This window comes from Dioscorea cayenensis, chromosome 16 (assembly GCF_009730915.1).
Source record: "Dioscorea cayenensis subsp. rotundata cultivar TDr96_F1 chromosome 16, TDr96_F1_v2_PseudoChromosome.rev07_lg8_w22 25.fasta, whole genome shotgun sequence".
NCBI lineage: Eukaryota > Viridiplantae > Streptophyta > Magnoliopsida > Dioscoreales > Dioscoreaceae > Dioscorea > Dioscorea cayenensis.
In genome coordinates this window covers 23,621,055-23,639,058 of record NC_052486.1, presented here as the reverse complement: position 1 = coordinate 23,639,058, position 18,004 = coordinate 23,621,055, and the positions used below count along the sequence as shown (strand labels likewise).

Sequence of the window (18,004 nt, the reverse complement as noted above, 5' to 3'; positions counted from 1 at the left end):
CTTCCATTAATGAGAAAAATGACATTTGATTCAATAACAATGTCTGGTACACGTTACAACAATGAAGAAAATAATAATCATAATTGATACTTTCTTCTCAATGTTCACTTTGGCACAATGTCCTAATGATTAAAGCTTTTCTGTATGGGAAGTGAATTGAATCTAATAACTAATGCTCTCCTCTTTGATCATTATTTACAGATCGGCACAAAGTACAAACATGGAAAATTTCATGTTTGTAAGAATGCAGAACCCTCACAAAACTGACAAGCAAACAGCTTTCACAAGTGAAAATAAGTACCACTCCGAAAAGCCTGGAAAAATAAGGTCACACTCACAAGAAGTTCATGAGTTCTTCGGTTGCTTCGTCATCAGAACAGCCAGCTGCATTACATTTTGTTGGCAGAGTTTCAATGGATTCTTGAAGACGGTAATCTTCGCTTTATTCTGGGATAACAGAACAACATGAGCGACGCTAAAGGCATCGCCTTTGAGAGATGCAAATTGCCACTCCTTCGTCGATATCTGGAACCAGTCTTTTCTTGCAGATTTGGTGGCCTTGACTTCAATGTATTCCCTATTTTCTTCAGTCTCACCGATCACCAAATCATATGGCAAACCTGTTTCGGTTTCTTTATTAACCCATTTCACATTGGCAGAGCCGAATTTCTCAGTAAAGTATTTGTAAGATAACAACTCCCCCAACCTGCCGACTCTCCTTGATAGGTTCTCATCAGGAGTGTGCCAAAGAAGTCGGTCGGTTTCAATGGATATTGAGGAATCAGCCTGTGCAGGTAGTGAACTGAATGCTCTGTTTCCTTGGTCCAGATTAGAGCTGATTTGCCATTCAGTAGAATCAAGATAGTCTGCTACATGGGCTTTACCATTGATCAATACTGAATCTTGTGATACACTTGTGTCTTTCGGCAAAATGTCCTCTTCTAAGACAAAATCCCCTTCAATCTCGGTAACAACTGGTATATCCTCCATGGGAGTGGCATTTTCAAGAGATGTACCAAGTGATGACAAAGGTTTTGTCAGCAGATAATTGTTCATGGCGTAATTGAAATCCGGGGCAGATTTCCAGTCTGTAGGTGGCCAGTGTGGACTAATGCCTGGTTTCCGCCGAGGGCATGATTGGGCATTCTGGGTGTTATTATTCATGGGAGAACAATTGATTGGTGGGGGTGCTTCAGCTGAATTGGAGCCTGCTGACAGGGATGAAAGGGACCAAACTGGCTCTACAGCAGGTAGGTTGGGGACCTTCTGGCTATTCACAATGAAAAATTCAGTCTGTACCATGCTGGAACCAGATTCTGCCATGACTGTGATCATATGAAGGAAATTAGCAAGGTGCAGCTCAGTAGACCCATTGAAGAAGAATCGAGAAAATTCCAAGAACATTGTGTGATGGTCGGATGTTTGAGTCACATAAAAAATATTTCCCTGCAGAAGAGAGGTGAAATGAGCTTTAGTTTTAAGGCGCATTCTTATTCACCGATGATAATGCATTACGGAACTTGAATGTTAGATAAAAAAGAAAAGAGAGATTCAGACGTCCCAACCTGGAGAAGACAAGCAGCCTCGAACCGTTTCTTAGAGGTGCTATCATGCCCTTTTAAAGTGTACTTGTAGAATAACTTGTCCACTACAATAACTTGCAGTTGAGTAAGCTTCTCAAATCCAAGCTTCTTCAGGTTGATATACACCTCGGGGTAGAACTTGTAGAGATACCGTTGAACAAAGGGAAATAGCCAATTGATAAGAGAAGCTTTTTCTTTATTATCTGTTGCCCCATAAAATATTGCTTCACGAGAAACAACCTGAAAAGAGAACAGCCAGATGTAAGTCAGAAAAGAACTGGATACAATCACTTGTATAGGCTCTGATCCAAGTTGATACCTGTGAAAGTGGGGGAACACCTAACTTTTGCAAGAAATTGGCAACCTTCTCGGAGAGCACTTCCTTTTCTTGGTTACCAAGTTCATTGAAATTTAAGAACTCAACACCATCACAATGCTTAAACTGTTGTTTCAGTTTGTCATCATCAGACCAACATATAAGACCATAAGAAGGATGGAGGGAAACCCATCTATCCCCCAAGATTGGAAGTATTGTGTTCTCTAACTTGAGAAGATTATCCTTCAATTCAACAAATTCCTCAGTATCGACTAGACCAGAATTGAAATCATCACTCCATTTAAGAAAAACCCGAAAAACCTGAAAGAGAATTAAAAATACAACATATGTGCAAAGTTCTATTACTAAAAAATAAAAAACAAGAATAATGACGATCTCTGCCATGATCCAATCATTCATGATGTATGTTAAGAATGCTTACCAAATGAGATGATTGAGAAGGCAATGAAACAGTTGACAACTGAAGCAGTATAGAAAGATAGCTGCCAAACGGAGGAACGGTAGGCACACCACATGCTTTTACGAAAAAATCACGAAGGGAAGGGTAGACAGTCGCCAATGCCTTACAATGTAGACAACCAGTCTCCTGTATTGAAGCGCACAAACGAGCCATTTCCACCGTCTTGTCCACACAACCAGTTGGATCATGCCAATACACATCTTCGGAGGACAAGAGTATGCCGGGCACGACATCATTGCATTTAGATGAAATATCAGATGGAATGAATATGAATGGACTCGAAACAAGGTCCTTGGTAATCTGAAAATTCCCTTGGGTAATTTTATCCGAGATAAAGGTGTAAAACTTTGATATTTGAGCAGTGCTGAAAGAAGCAAGCAAAATCATTAGGCAACATGATGACCATAAAATACACAGCAAATGAAACAAGGAGTCCAATTCCCTCCAAATGTGAGGAATTGACCTCGAGCATTCTTAAAAGTCAGCAAGCTTTTATCAAAGATGGAAACAATCTCAAAAAATGGTAAACCGACACAAACAGAAGGATGACTACGCCACAAGGTATTTTGTGTAAATCCAATTGCAGGAATATCCCTTAAAGTAGATGACACAACACTTGCAAGCCAAAAAGACTAATAAGCCAAAATAGGACCAAAGATGGACAGCACTCACAAAGCTCTGGATTTCAATAATGTTAGCATCAACTATAAGAGAGCATCTGTTCATATGCGGACATGGCGAGAAGGTTTCAAAAAAATCAAGCATTGCCATGGTCTTCAATCTTAAGCATGATAGCACGATTCTATAGCTTGAGATATATGTTTCAGCCCTAGCTGTTTGAGGCTACAAACACATTGAAGTTTTAAAGTTGTTCCACATATTTCAGTATTATAATAGACATGAGCAAGGTGCATGACAGGTAGACAAGAGACAAAAAGGTTACCTTGTGACCAGAGATGGCTTCGACATTCTCCAGGAAGAAAAAACTGTCAAAGCATCATCTAGAGAAACTCGTGATTTGAAACCAACTTTCTCCAAAAGCAATTTACTAGTCACCTGCATTTAAGGAATGATAAATATTAAAACAATATTGAAGTATATAGATTAGTTCAAATATAGTTCAAGGAACAAATTAAACAAACAAGTTCTAAGCTGAAACTGTTTGTTGAGATGTCAGCATGTCTACCACGCAACAACTTTGAGAATTTTTGAGAATGAACTAACCCGTGGAACAGCATATGGAGCTAAATTCCCCAAAATGGAGCTCACTTCCTCACAGTCATAAAAGAGGTCTTCAGAATGGTGGAGTTTGTCATCCAAAGTTGATGCTATCCATTTGAACTCACGGATACATTTCATAAATGAAGATTCAATTAGTTCCTTGTTTTCATTTGAACTGCTAAGAACACAACTGGTTTTGCAGCTATAACAATCATCCCACATTTTATCAAGAACTCCCAAAAGATAGATACATTTATCGCGAGATCCTTCCAAAGATATTGTGGATAACAAACTCACCAATTCAGGTGATTCCCAGTCACTGATATATGATGATGCAATTTGAATATCTCCACAGCATGCCATGCTCCCAGGAATAGTATGGAGAACATCTGTCAAATTCTTATGGACAGAATTAACTTGCACAAAGTCAGTGACACCTAATTCTTGCAAAAAATCACGCCACTTCACCAAGTCAAATGCTGATGACTGTGTTGTAGGATGCATCAGATAGGCAACATCGATTTCGTGCCATACAGCATTGGTTGATTCAATAAGTCTACCAATATCAACAGGATTCCCATACTCTTTGCTAAAATGTATCGGCACATTTTGTGTGCAGTGGTACTCATGGTTTGTTAACAGGAGGGATCCTTTTCGAAGTTTTGAGATTATATCTGCTTTTTCAGTATCACAGCTTGCACAAGCATATTGCAAATGCTGCATTATGAAAGATATATACTCTACAGATAAGTTTCTGTCATCTTTTATGTATTTGTCATCAGATATGTAAACCAGAATATGTCTTGTTATGACCTCGTGCGCAGACAACTCTTGCACACCGATTTTACGGAGAACTTGAATGCAACCATGTCTCATCTCTAATGCATGAGTGTTTGAAGTACCAAGTAGAAAGCATGGGTCAACAATTCGAAGTTTGGCATAAAGATTGGAAAAATCTTTACAGCTATGCTTTCCTTCAAGTCCATTACCATAGGCATCACACGGTAACCATATTGGACCCTCAGCAGTTGAGCTGTACGCCCCATCTGAAAGTGGAATGAAGGGGATCTTTTTCAGACAATTAATCAAATCATGATCTGAGCCAGTATTAAGAGATAGATGCCCAGAAGAATAGCTGGATAGCGTAGAATAAACCACATGAAGCCACAAAGACAGCCAGTTTAGGCCCATCAATTTAATACCATCACTTGTCTGGCATATGGATTGTATAATATCCACCAGAATTTTGAGCCCATAGTCCTGAACACCCAGTGCCTTTGCCAAAGTATCGGACAGATTAACTTCTTGATTCAAATAACAAAGGCCAAGATGTTTCTGAAGTAAACTATCAGATATAAGAAGGCGAATCTGATCATTCCAACCTCTTAAAACTTGGCATGGAAGAACCCACTCTAACTTGGGACCATCTGAAAGCAGGCAGTTGGACATCCGCAATTTGGAAATGATCATGTTTGGAAGATGAGAAAAGAATCCATGAACTTCCACCGGGAGAGGAACAAAACTCAAATAGGCTGTCACCGCCTTTCCTGGGTTTTTCTGAAAGCATGGGAGCGCACAGAATGCTTGCTCAGCACTAACAAACAAAGCAGGGAATTCTGACAATAGCCACTGATTCCAAGCACTATTTCCATCAACTTCTTCTCTGGAAGAAGGTAAAACAAAATCTCCTTGAAGAATAAATTTCAGGCCATATTTTCGCAAAGGAAGAAAAGCAAAAACGGGCTGTTGAAATAGATGTGGCGTGTATACTCCATCTTCAGACTCCTGAAGGGTGAAAGCCATGGCTATCTCTGTACTTTGAACATCTGGCCGGACGACACTTGCCTGCAGCTTTTCAGTAACCACTAACCAGCTCATTGTCTCTTTTCCATGAGAAACTTTAACAATGCCATTACCCAAAGTCTCCTTTTTCATGATGACAAATGAATCATCAAGCATGTTCCTAAATTTGATGCAGCAAAGTCGATGCAGGAACAACAACAATGATGGGTGAAGGTCTGAAAACATGCTAACAATGGACCGGATATCCAACACTTTTCTAAATTTTGATCTGAAAGGAAGTAAAATACAGGTATTCCAGGAGGTATTATCGTGCTCATGTTTATTGCCAGATAAAAGCCCCTGGAACGTTTCAATGTCACAAGGAGAAATCACGGTCGGCAAGATAAAGCCAATCTGACCCTCAGTAATATCAAACTTTACATGAAATCCATTAGAATGAATCTCTGGAGCATCAGTGACCTACAGATCAGTAAGAATAAAAGTTAAAGAAGAACGGTATCTGAAAACTAAATCAGCAAAGAAAAACAAGGATATACCAAGTTTTGGAAAGATTTAGGATCAATATATGCACACAAGGGCAAGGAAATCAAAAGACAAAATCTTCGTAAAACATTCTTTGTTTTATTGAAGTGAGAATAGACAAGTGAAAATTGGTGGAGAGAAACAGAGTCAAAACAATAAAAGGATATTGTTGCAGAGGCATAAAAGCCTGCATCTTTCAACGACAGCATTTGAGGGCCTTTGGATTTTGGAACTAAAATGACAAGAATGGTAGTTGAATCATGGATTCAAATTGGACATTATTAAATAGAATACCTTAACTCTTGGTGTAGGTCAGATTTCTTTAATTGAGCTCATCTAGCTTTATTTTCTAATTAAATCGCGGAATTTAAAAACAAGCACTCAAATTCAAATTCTACGAAATTGCAGTGATCCCGAAGCATTTTCATACAAATTGAAATTCAATACCCCTACCAATCATTCCAAAGTCTAGAGGCTAGATCTCACACTGTATGTAAATGGTCACAGCAAACTGGTTACAATCTTGTCATCAGTAAAAATGTATAACATTGATTCAATATTTAACCAAGGAGCAACTCAAAGGGCAGGAAGAAACCAAATGAATTAGTGAATAGAAATAAAAAACAATTAACAACAATTTACTGAATGGCGGAGCTAGCTAGTGCTACCCGAAATACTGATTTGAAGCCAATCCCTTTATGCCCAATATATCCAGCACCTGATCTTTTCTTTGTAGAGTTTCCAATGTCACAAAGCGCTTTAATATTCTCAACAGAGAATCCCTGTTCATTGTTTAGAACAACAATGCCTGTGTCTTGTAGAATAAACACCAGTGTCGGGTCCACATATTCTGAATAAACATTATCATCAGCATTTTGAACCTAGTGCATCAATGGAGAGACAATTCACAAGTCAAAAGCAGGTTAACGCAAATATTAAAAATAAATAAAAAAATAATACAGTCAATTATTTAAATAGTCACCCAACTATTTCGGTTTCTCCTATTTGAGTCACCGAATTATAAAAAACTTCAATTGGATACCCTAACTTTACATTTGCTTACAATTTGGTCACCTAGGCTAACTCCGTTAACAACATGTTGACATGACATGGTATGTCATGCCCTGTTGCCACATCAGCATACCACGTGGATAAAAACCATCTTTACCTTAAAGATAGTCAACTTATGTACCTGGTCCTTCATGTCAAATAAATAAAAGGTAATTTGATTTTTAAATTTTTTTATCAGATAGATTACAACAATGTCTCTTATCGAATTTGATTATTTGTTCACGTTGCATGCTGATATGACAAGAGTGCATGGCATGGCATGCCACGTCAATACGTTGTTCACGGAGTTCGCCCGGGTAACCCAATTGAACGTGAATCTAAAGTTAAAGTACCCAATTAAATTTTTTTATAATTCGATGACTCAAATAAAAGTGAGCGAATAGTTGGGTGACTATTTAAAAAATTTACCCTAAAAAATATATGACCAAGCGCATTTTTCCATAAGCAGGTGATTGATTGCATTAATAAAACACCTAAGCATTTGATTCTAAAATGTAAACACAGACAAAGCATGTCAGAACAGGAGAGAAAACAAGGAGTACCAGGGTGCAACAAGTAATCTGTGTTCAGGAACTTACAGACCTTCTACAAAATAAAACCAGGCAAAAATATATAAACATACATATTTCACACCAAGTGTAGAAAGCCTAATACTTAAAACCACAATAATGGAAACTGGTCAAAGCATGAAGCAATCAGATGAATATAGCCAAATTAGCCCAGGATCCTTTTTCAACAATTGAAAGGGTGGCTATAAGAAAGAAATGCAGCAAGTATAACCTTATAATCCTTCTGTTCTTTCAATGATGTAAATGTGACAGTGATCAGATAAGTTGCACTAAATATTCTCACATCAAGTTTAAACATAACATACAACAGAGACTTTTGCCAGCAACATAGGTGATCATTACCTAACATGGGAAATGTTTTTAAGGAAAAAAAATCCAAAGCGTGAATTGCACATAAATTTGTAATTGTGTTTGTATTGGATTTAATGTTTACACACAACACAAATTAATTCTGGCATACATATCAAGACAGAGTTGCTAGCAATCACAAAATTAAGCAGAAAATGAAAAAAGAAAAACGAGTTCAAATACTATTTCATCCACAAACATAAAAAAGTTAGGAAGGAATTAGGAGAGAAAATTTTACAAGCAGTTGTCAAGGAAGGAATTAGGAGAGAATTTTACAAGCAGTTGTCAAGGATATCTTCAGCCAACAGTATGTACAAAGATAGCTATAAATTAAGACAATTTTTACTGATAACAAAGATAAGTTTAGTAAATGCTTACAAGCTCAAGAAGAAGATGTGAATCCTGTGAATATAGTTCTTGTGAAAGGCAATGTAATGCTCTTCCAAGGCGAGCATGCTGTTTTTTGAGGAAGACACTCTCATCAGAGTTAAGATTTGGGTCCAGACCAAATTCTTCTCGTCGAATGGACTCAATAATAAGAGCTGCATCTCCAATTTTGCCATGTCCAGACATGCAAGATTTACCAACAGAAATTTTATTGAGATCCTCACTTCGATTGACTTCACCAAATTCATTGTATTCATCTCCAGAATGTGCATCATCTTTTATCTTATGAGCTTCAACTGCCTGATGATTTTCATCAGCCTCATAAGCAAGCTTAATATTGCTAAAGACAGGTTCCTGAGAAGCATAAGTTGTCTGATTTTGATCAATTCCTAGTGAAGAATTGGAGACTAAACTTAAGGTCTTACAAGACATGAACAAACCATTAGCAGTTGTTGATCTGAACAGATGAAAATCTTCAATCCATTCTGATATTCCAAGGGACAAACCAATCTCGTGAAGCATTATGCGCTGATCAGTCTGAGAACATTCATGCAACATTAGCAAATGAGCATCTTTGGTCACAGACCTAAAACCTGTAACCAAGATATTACCAGCAAAAGTTTGAAATTCTGACGGCAGATAACTAAGGCAATCAAGTATAAGTCTAGATACAGAATAAAGCACTCTCTTAGCCCTCAATAGGTCTTCAGCTTGTTCATTCCCTTTAGTTGCAGGAGTTCCAAGAAAATTAACTGTAGCATAAGTTTTGGCAAACTCATTCCAAGTACCTTGTCCTTCCATAGAACTATTATTTATCAAGTATCCCACACCAACATTTGTTTCTTTGTCTTCTAAAGAATTTCTCAGTATAACATTAATAGCACGTTCAGCATAGCATTTTAATAGAGACACGGGAGCATTGCTGATTCCCTTATATACAGCTACCAAAGACAATAATTTCAATGCTGATTGGAAAGAAGAAAAACGAATCAAAGCTTCCAAAAATTCATCAGCAATAGCAGAAGGATCAATCCTGATCAACTTTCCATCAATTGTTGCAATACATGACAATTGTTTGGTATTCACATCATTCAAAAGCCACTCTAAGAGAGAGCCAAGTGATGGAGCATATATAGTATCCCAATGTGACCATGACAGGAGATCTGACAGCATTGGCGCCTTAAGAAGGCACTCAATGGCATCTTTTGCAGAGAAAGTTCCATAAGAAATTTTTTGATGGCCAATATTGTCCAGATACTCTGTTGAATCTGGTAAATTTTTATAGCAAATTTCCTGGTTTCTTGTAGAGTTTTCACCTAACAATGTTGAAGAGAAAACAACACAACTTACACAGTTATCATCTTTATACTTCTTGATAAGATCTATCTCAGGTTCATTTTCATTTATATGCAAGCTAATCGTAGGGAATTGTTTCCTTAGAAGCGTAGAAATATAATTTATTGTAGCACCACCCTCCTTTACTGTACTCTCAGCCTGAGATACAAAAATACTCAGCTGTTTTTGAAACATAGCAACATCTCCACAAGCTCGCTTCTGAACACCACTCCCCCATAAGTCATGTATTTCTACTGGAAAAAGAGAAAAGTGTTTCTCTAAAAACTCACAGAAATTCCCATGGCCAAAAGAAGTAAATTCTTTAACAGCATATTGACTAGTCAGCCAAGCTTCACAATCACATAACTTCTTAAAAATCCCAAATGCTCCACCAAAAGGTGAATGATGGCTGCCTTTGAAATACTCAGTGATTTTTTTAATAATATTATCAACACTAGTACCTGCAAGAGTAAACATGTATTCGAAACTTGAGACAAGTCACAATATAAGCTGAATGATGAACTAAAGAGGTCATAATATGAAGGAAAGGTGGAATGATAAATCATACTCCAAAAAAGAAATTTTAGTTAAGCTCACATCATGATTTCAACATGATTTCATCTCATCACCTTGAAACAAATATAAAACACTACTCTCAAGCTGATGAGGTTTGAGAAGAGGAAAGATCGATAGATTTTGATCATCAGATGCCAAAGCAGCATAAATAGAAGCTATCATATTACTCTATTCATTATTAGGAATTACAACTATAATGTTTGGTTTATATACCCAAACCAGACAGGATCCATGATACTAAGCAATTAAGATGTTAAGTAAATGGCCAAGCAAGGGTCTAAAAAAGGAGAGCACCAATGATATTGAACCATAATAATAAGAGTTATGGCTGCATAAGTTAACATGGAAAAGTATATATTAAAATGAGAGCGAACCCGTAAAAAGAGTTATAAGCAGACCCTACACTGCTAGGCCTGGAGACGAGGTAATGACATACCATGGCCTGGTTCCTTAACATCTTTATTGGCATGTAATACAGTATTCTCTTTAACTGATTGCCCAATATGCGCAATATCAATAGATGGATCGGAACTTTGATGAGCATATTCATGTTCAGCAGTATTACAGGAAGCATCATAACAAGCGTCCAGTTTTCCATATTTAATGGCTGACACCTGCAAGCATCATATGCTAACAATTAATCTACACAATGGTGCATTTTTTTCCTCCATCTATACCACTAAGTAAAGAATATAAAATCCGAAAACGGAAAGTGTGCACTGATGAAGAAGAAGAAGAGCATTTTTTTCCTGCATCTATACCGAGGAGGAGGAGGAGGAGGAAAAACTCACTGCAACATTTAGGAGCCCAATTACAGGGAAGGATGATAAGACATTTGTGACCTTCGTTTTACGATTATACTTTGGCATATAGAAGTTGATCATCATATCGACAACCTGAATTCAATCAGACAATTAAACCATCATTTCCTAATCAATGTTTTCTTCTACAACAACATGCTAAGACAGTGCATATGCGGAAGATGACCAATAAGGGAACAATCAATTGTTATGAACACAAGATCACATAGTTTGAGAGTTTTATTCAAGGACAGTGGATAAAGTGCATGATGCACAAAAAAGCATGTATGCCTTTGCATAACAAACATGATACAGAGAGGAAAAAAAGTTCAGCTCGTATATGTCAGCTTTAACTAAATAATTTGATGACATAGTATCTTATTAAACTACAAATACCTCAAAAATGGTGCGTTCTTGACAAGCCTCCTTCCACATTCCTACAAACTTTGCAATGTCACCACATGGAAGAATAAGATCTCCATATTTCATCCGATATAAATTTGAATCAGAGTTTCGATGCTTGTCTTGCAATTTTTTTGGATAAATAGCATTCCCTTTTTTCTCTTCAAATTTCCGTTTTCTACCAGAAAGGCCTTGACCACCTTTCTCCCTGATTATTCCATTACCTGGAGATGGTTTCTTAACACTTCCAGCTTTTAATCTCAGCCGTGCCATCTCTTCTGTTGTTGATGGATAAGGGCAGCTACTCACAGATTGTCCACTTCCCTTGCCAGTAGAAGAGTTTTGATATTGGCAAGCATCATCATCATCATCATCATCATCATCATCATCATTATCATCATCAACATCAACATCAACATCAACATCAATGCCATCATTATTGTAATGGCGATTGTTATCATCATCAGAGGAATCAAAATGAATATGCTTAGCCCCGAAACCAGACCATGAAGAGGAGAATAATTTCATACGCTTGGATATAAAGCCAAATCTCTTGTCAAGTATTTCCTTCTGTGTGAGTCTGCCCAGTGGTTGTGGATAATCACTTTCTACTGAACTTGCTCCTACATTACAATTTTTCCTAATAATATTTGATGTTCTGAGCGCTGTTATTTCTGCTTTCCTCGCTTCCCGAATATAAGATACATGCAGCCTACATGAGAAAATCACACGTCTATAACCAATGATACCACAGAACAACAATAAAAAAAAAAAAATGATTAGCGATCTAGACTCTGGATTTATGCAGAGAACTGGAAGACAAGTATTAGATAAAGATTCAATGTCATTTCTCTCATGATCTTAGAGTTAACATAATCACTGATCATTTCTCGTATTGATCACAATTTATGCAAGCTAAGTGGGTTTAAAGGAAGACAAACAAAGTAGACAATCAACATGAGCATGCCTTATCCTTGAAAGTTACAGAACACATACCCCAAGCTCCGAATCCGCACACCAAGCATTTCCTTGCACTTGACAGCCTTCTGTACTGCAATGAAATCCAAGAACTCCTGCACCATGATCATCTTCCTTTTATTTTTACCCATAAATTCTTGCAAGTAACAAATGATATCCTCGCTCGTGATCTTAAAAACTTCAGTCACGTTCGGAGGAACAGAGAAATAATGCTCCACGAGAGGGTGGCGAACGAGAGGCCCAAGACCAAGCTCTTCAAACAGCTCAATACCCTCATTCTTGCATATCGCAAGCTCCAAATCATATAATGATGTAATTCCTCTTGAATTCACAAAACAATGAATAAATGCGTTCACCTAAACAGCCCAGAAACAACAAAAGAATGTTCAAATAAAAAAGGGAATCAATAAACCAACAAAATAACACAGAGAATTGGTTGAAGTAAAAGGAGGTATACCTTCCCTTCGATGGCCGTGAGGTGACGGATAGAAGGGACATCAAGAAGATGAAATCCGAGAGAACTCCATGAATCAACCTTTAGCTGAACAAGCACAGCCTGCGAAACTTTCCAAGCAGAGACGCTATCGCCAGCGTGAACAATGTCATCGCGAGCCTTGACGGCGGCACTGTCGACCTTCTCAAGGGTCACTTGAGGACTTGGAGATGGATTAGAGTGCAGAGGTACGCTAGGGTTCGGGAGGCAAGAATTTAGGAGATGGTTGAGCTGGAAAAAAGGATTTTGGATTGAGAAATTCGGGATTTGGATGTTGGGATTGAAGGGAGTGGTGAAGCTAGGGTTTTGAATGGAGAAATTAGGGGTTTGAATGTTGGGGTTGAACGGAGGGGCGAAGCTAGGGTTTGGAGGGAAGTAGTTGGGGCGATGGTGGCCGCCGGCGAAGGGGCGGTTGTTTTGCGCCATGAGAGCAGAGAGAGGCGGCGGAGAAACAAAAACCAAAAAACCCGCGGGTTTTTGGCTTTTTGGTCTCCAAGCGGGTGATGAATCTTTTAACTTGATAAAATTCCCTATTTCATTCCCTTTTGTTTTTAGTTTATTATTATTTTTTTATTTTTTTTATTTTTATTCTATTGATAAAATTTAATAATTTAAATTTTTGAAATATTTGTATATTTATATATATGGATAGATATACGTTTTATAATGAAGGTAAATTATCTTTTTTTTTTTAAATATATATATATTTATGAAGGTCTTAAATAACTTGTTAGCATCTCTATGATAAGTGAGTTAATGTTTTGAACGTACTTGTTAAACACGTGTGCAAACAAGTTAATGTCTCGAATATGTCCTCATTCAGCACACCATACAAGAGATTCTCGGCACAAAACATGAGGAATTATATTAATGTTTTTAACCATTTAAATCAAATGGCCTTGAACTGATTTATTCTTCGATTAATTTTTAATAATTTAAATTTAAAAAAAATTCATATACACATTATTTTTTTCATTTTTAACAAATTTGTGATTTAACAATTTTATTAAATAATAATAATAATAATCAAGAGCAAAATCAATTTCCTTTGTTCAAATGAAACAAAGAAAAAGAAGAAAAAAAAAAAAAGGAAGCCAAAGAAGGACTCTTTTAAATTCTCCTGGGAAAACCCCAGCTTCTTCTCCATTCATGAATTTACATTGGGCAACAAATACAAGATCTAGTATTTGCTGAATTGTTTTGCTTTTGTTTGAGACTAGCAAACACATGCTTTCATTCAGGTGTCACTGAGTTGCTATGGTTAGTCATCATGAACTAAAACAAGTAAACAACATTTGCTGTACAGCAGGCAAATTTAGCATCAATATGATTTGTAATCATCCACAATCTTCGCATTTGTTTGGTGTCAAGGTATCCACACTTGCTGATTCATTTGTCTGCTGGTGATGAACAGAGGCACGTCTACTCGCTCTTGATGAGCATAGCTGATGTACATGCTGCTGCTTTCGGTTGCTGGATGTCAATAAATAAATAAATAAAACCAACACAATACGCAGATAAGTACAAATGTCAACAAGATCAGCAAGAAACAATTGTTGCATTTGCAATAAACCACAATCATCACACAAGAAGCTACAAGAAACAGCAAGGAAAATAACATCTCACTTAAATTCATACAGTGTTACACGCATGTTTAATCAATATTTGAAGGTTTTTGAAAACAAAAGGAAGACTATGCACAGCGTAGAATTGTAGAAACAAAGTCACAAGACAATCCAATTTTTTACCAACCATGAATTATCAGGACCTACTACTATTTTCAACTGATTAATGCAACATAAGTTCAAGATTATTAAAAAAATTGAGTCTAGGAATCCTATATTCATTTCATGAAAGATGCAAGCAATGAATAAATAAGAAAATGTAAAAGCAGATTTACCTTATCCTGAAAAGATTTAATAGCTGAAATCAGTATTTTGTCCCCGGATATTTGCCTGATTTGAAAGATCAGTTGCTTCCTGGATATTTTTTTCTCCTGCATTACATAACTTTGTGAGGACTGCCATCTATGAATTCTCCGGCATGCAAATTAAGTCTAATTACAGGAAGATTAACGAAAATGGCCTTTGTTGCAACCTACCATATAATCACTGTGGTATCTCCTGATCAAGCACATTTGAGAAGGAGGTAGAGACCTGGAAAGCACAGCTATCAGGGCACTCAAAGGCATCCATGGTGAAGTAGGCCTCCTCACAGGAACAGTTTGCATTTCTGGTAAATCAACAGAATAAGCCCTCCCATAATAACAAATATAAACAAGTTTTAAGGTCAAATACTACTATGATAAATTACCAAGTTTGGTATGGTATACACACCTTTAGGACGGAAGTCAAGCCTAACACTCAAAATGTACAGTGGCAATATATGAGTGTTCACATGGGGATACCAAATGGTGTATTTCTTTGGAGATTGCATGTTGTCTACACCAGAATCAAATTTATCTGAACTTGGACCAAGCTGTCTTGAGCCAGGAGGAACTTCCTCAGTGCTCCCCAAGATGAGACGGCAAAACAAGACATGCCTTAATCCATCCACATCAACAGGTGAGGACATCACACTGCAAATGTAAACATAGAGACATCAAATTAATCAAAACTCCATTTTATTTCAGAATTTCTCATAAAAAGCTCTAGGGAAAATATATTACGTTACCTGTCAACAGCTGAACGCTCTGAATAAAGACATAAACCAAAACAATGAGGCACATCATCTTCAGGCATCCCATAAATGCCAAACCCATCATTTAGGATCCTATGAATCCCATCCTGGGAAGTACCAAGCCATCCATTGACAACATTCGCATTTCCATTGCGTTTCTGTCTTGTGGCCTTCAAGAAAAGCCTGAAACTTTCCAAGCTAGCCCTTCCCAAGGGAGAACAATACATGTTCCGGTGGATAGCCGCAACAGAACAGTGCTGTGCCAGAGCACCAATGCTTGTATAGAACCGATGTTTGAGCAGAATGTGTTCCTCATCATCTACATTAAGACTAACTAACCCAAGTTTCGAAAAGGCGCACTGGCTCTCAGATATAAAACCGCTTGTGATGTTGCTTGAGACGGGACTGCTACAACTTTCATCACTCATTTCTGATTGCTCTTCATTGTGGACTCGTCCACCCATTCTACTAATGCACATTACTGAAAACAACAACAAGAATACAAAATGGTGATGACCAATCAGCGCTCAAACTTCACAGGTCGACAACAGCAATATCTTACATCTGGTTGATAATTCACAGGGCATAAAAAAATTTAGCTAAAAAAAATCCTAATACCAGATAAAACTGTTTACATCACAGCTTGACCGGAAAAGAAATCAAAAGCCTCATTAACATGAGAAGCCAGATAAATTAACAATCGAGCCAAAATTTTCCAGTTAATCAATACGATCAAACAGTGATCATGCACATACAGTACCTTCCAATGAATTAATTTTCCTAATCAATATGATCAAACAGAGCGTCAATAATGCACTTCAAGAGTCAGAATGACAATCCACTTTTAAAAAATAAATTAAAAAAATTCAGAATGACAAAGATGAAAATTCCAAGCATCAAACATCAGAAAATGAATACCCTCTTCTGAGCACATGCCCAAGCATGATGAATACTATTCACAGATGCACACATAAAAATCCATAACCAAAAAAAAATATATATATATTACGTAGAAAATATGAACTCCTCGCCCAAAGAACTGAAGCTAGATATAAAGATAACATCGCAAATCCAAATATGGCAAACTAGAGTTTCTTAAATTACAAGAAACAGTTTTTTTCTTTGAAGCATTCCAACATAAGACAAACATTGACCATAAATAGAAAACAGCATCACTTTCTTAGCAAGCAAGAAACATCAAAAAAAAAATCCAGCAAAACCAAAAGGATCATGCTCCAAACTCACCATTAATCAATTCAACATGCCAATGCACTCAAATAATCCCCAAACAATCAAAAAAAGAAACACCAAGCAATCCAACAAAACACAAAAGATCAAGCTCCAAAATCACCATGAATAAATTCATCAAGCCATTAAAAACAATACCCAAATGATCAGAAAAAGAAACAAAAACAAAAAGAGAACAAGAGAACACACCTCCGACGATGATTGGAATCTCCAAAAGCTACGATCCTCGAATGTTTTCGCAGAATATCTCTGATGTTTCTCTCGATCTCGCGCTCGCAAGACGTGAGATTTGAAAACGCTAGGCTTCGGAGAAGAAGAGACGTGCGATTTATATATGCGCGGGTCTCATCGCACCGCCTCTTGTTTTCGTATCTGGCGGTGCGGCGCTGTTAGTTTATACCATCATATGCGGTCTAAAATTACTATAATGCCCTTCGCTGATGAGTTTCTTGGGGATCAGTTCAACAAAGGACGGTTGAGATTGGGCGATGGGTTGTAATTCATTTATTTTAGGAGGGTATTATGGTGAATTAAAAAAAGGTGGGCTTTGTCTTGGGCGTGAAGACATGGGTGAGTGAATTCATGGGGTGGCGTGGCTGATAGCGGCATAAAAATCGTGGGCGGTTTCGTAACTGGGATGGGCACTGTGGTTGGGTGTCCGCGTGGCAAGAAGGTACTGGTTTTGCCCTTCTTTGTGTTCGAAACGCATTGGTCAAAGCTAGTGCAGTGTGTCGTGATTAATATTTGTTTGTGTTTGTTCCTGACACGTGATTTATTCATATTAAAAAAATAAATATATATATTTTTAAGTTATTATTAAAATTTTTATATGTATCACTTATTGATATGTGATTTGTCTATGTAAAAAAAATTAATATATTTTTAAAGAATATAATATTATATTTTATAAATTTTTTAATTATGTGTATATGTCCAGATAAATAATTCAGTGGACGTGGTTATTACAGAATCGTGACTCATTTTTAACTATGGTTTATAAATTTTGTTTTTTTCTATTATATAATATATGAATAAGTTGGTCAAAATTGTTGTTTTTTATTTTATAAATTATTAAACTGAGGCAATTTAATAAGTAAGGATAAGCCACATTTCTATTTTATTGGTCTTAATTACAATAAAACCTAGTTCGTGGGATTATTTCTCACTCGTTCATTGCGGGATCATTTCTCAT

The 18,004-nt window shown here is 37.0% G+C and overlaps 2 protein-coding genes across 2 annotated transcripts; both read right to left on the bottom strand.

The window, feature by feature from the left end:
• Window positions 1-6: 6 nt before the first annotated feature.
• Window positions 7-13,367, bottom strand: LOC120279346 (protein NO VEIN-like). Its single transcript, XM_039286273.1, has 13 exons — window positions 12,850-13,367; window positions 12,411-12,748; window positions 11,409-12,126; window positions 11,004-11,108; window positions 10,649-10,826; window positions 8,293-10,097; window positions 6,595-6,807; window positions 3,605-5,863; window positions 3,324-3,436; window positions 2,342-2,744; window positions 1,903-2,220; window positions 1,566-1,823; window positions 7-1,446 (listed from the first exon to the last, which is right to left on the bottom strand). Exons 1-13 carry the CDS (start codon window positions 13,309-13,311, stop codon window positions 346-348), a joined length of 8,271 nt encoding a protein of 2,756 aa, XP_039142207.1. The 5' UTR covers window positions 13,312-13,367; the 3' UTR covers window positions 7-345.
• Window positions 13,368-14,008: 641 nt separating this feature from the next.
• Window positions 14,009-17,160, bottom strand: LOC120279421 (probable inactive poly [ADP-ribose] polymerase SRO3). Its single transcript, XM_039286355.1, has 6 exons — window positions 17,002-17,160; window positions 15,559-16,045; window positions 15,222-15,463; window positions 14,987-15,117; window positions 14,786-14,881; window positions 14,009-14,358 (listed from the first exon to the last, which is right to left on the bottom strand). The coding sequence occupies exons 2-6, from the start codon at window positions 16,041-16,043 to the stop codon at window positions 14,308-14,310; spliced, it is 1,005 nt and encodes a 334-aa protein (XP_039142289.1). The 5' UTR covers window positions 16,044-16,045; window positions 17,002-17,160; the 3' UTR covers window positions 14,009-14,307.
• Window positions 17,161-18,004: the final 844 nt, after the last annotated feature.

Bases quoted from the DNA above. Each gene is read 5' to 3' on its own strand.
- LOC120279346 (XM_039286273.1), bottom strand. From the start codon at position 13,311: ATGGCGCAAAACAACCGCCCCTTCGCCGGCGGCCACCATCGCCCCAAC. The intron at 12,127-12,410 runs GTATGTGTTCTG...TTTCTCATGTAG, and splicing joins GTGCGGATTCGGAGCTTGGG to GCTGCATGTATCTTATATTC. The intron at 10,827-11,003 runs GTGAGTTTTTCC...TGATGCTTGCAG, and splicing joins TTGGGCTCCTAAATGTTGCA to GTGTCAGCCATTAAATATGG.
- LOC120279421 (XM_039286355.1), bottom strand. From the start codon at position 16,043: ATGTGCATTAGTAGAATGGGTGGACGAGTCCACAATGAAGAGCAATCA. The intron at 15,464-15,558 runs GTAACGTAATAT...TTACATTTGCAG, and splicing joins GAGCGTTCAGCTGTTGACAG to TGTGATGTCCTCACCTGTTG. The intron at 14,359-14,785 runs GTAAATCTGCTT...ATTGACATCCAG, and splicing joins TTAAATCTTTTCAGGATAAG to CAACCGAAAGCAGCAGCATG.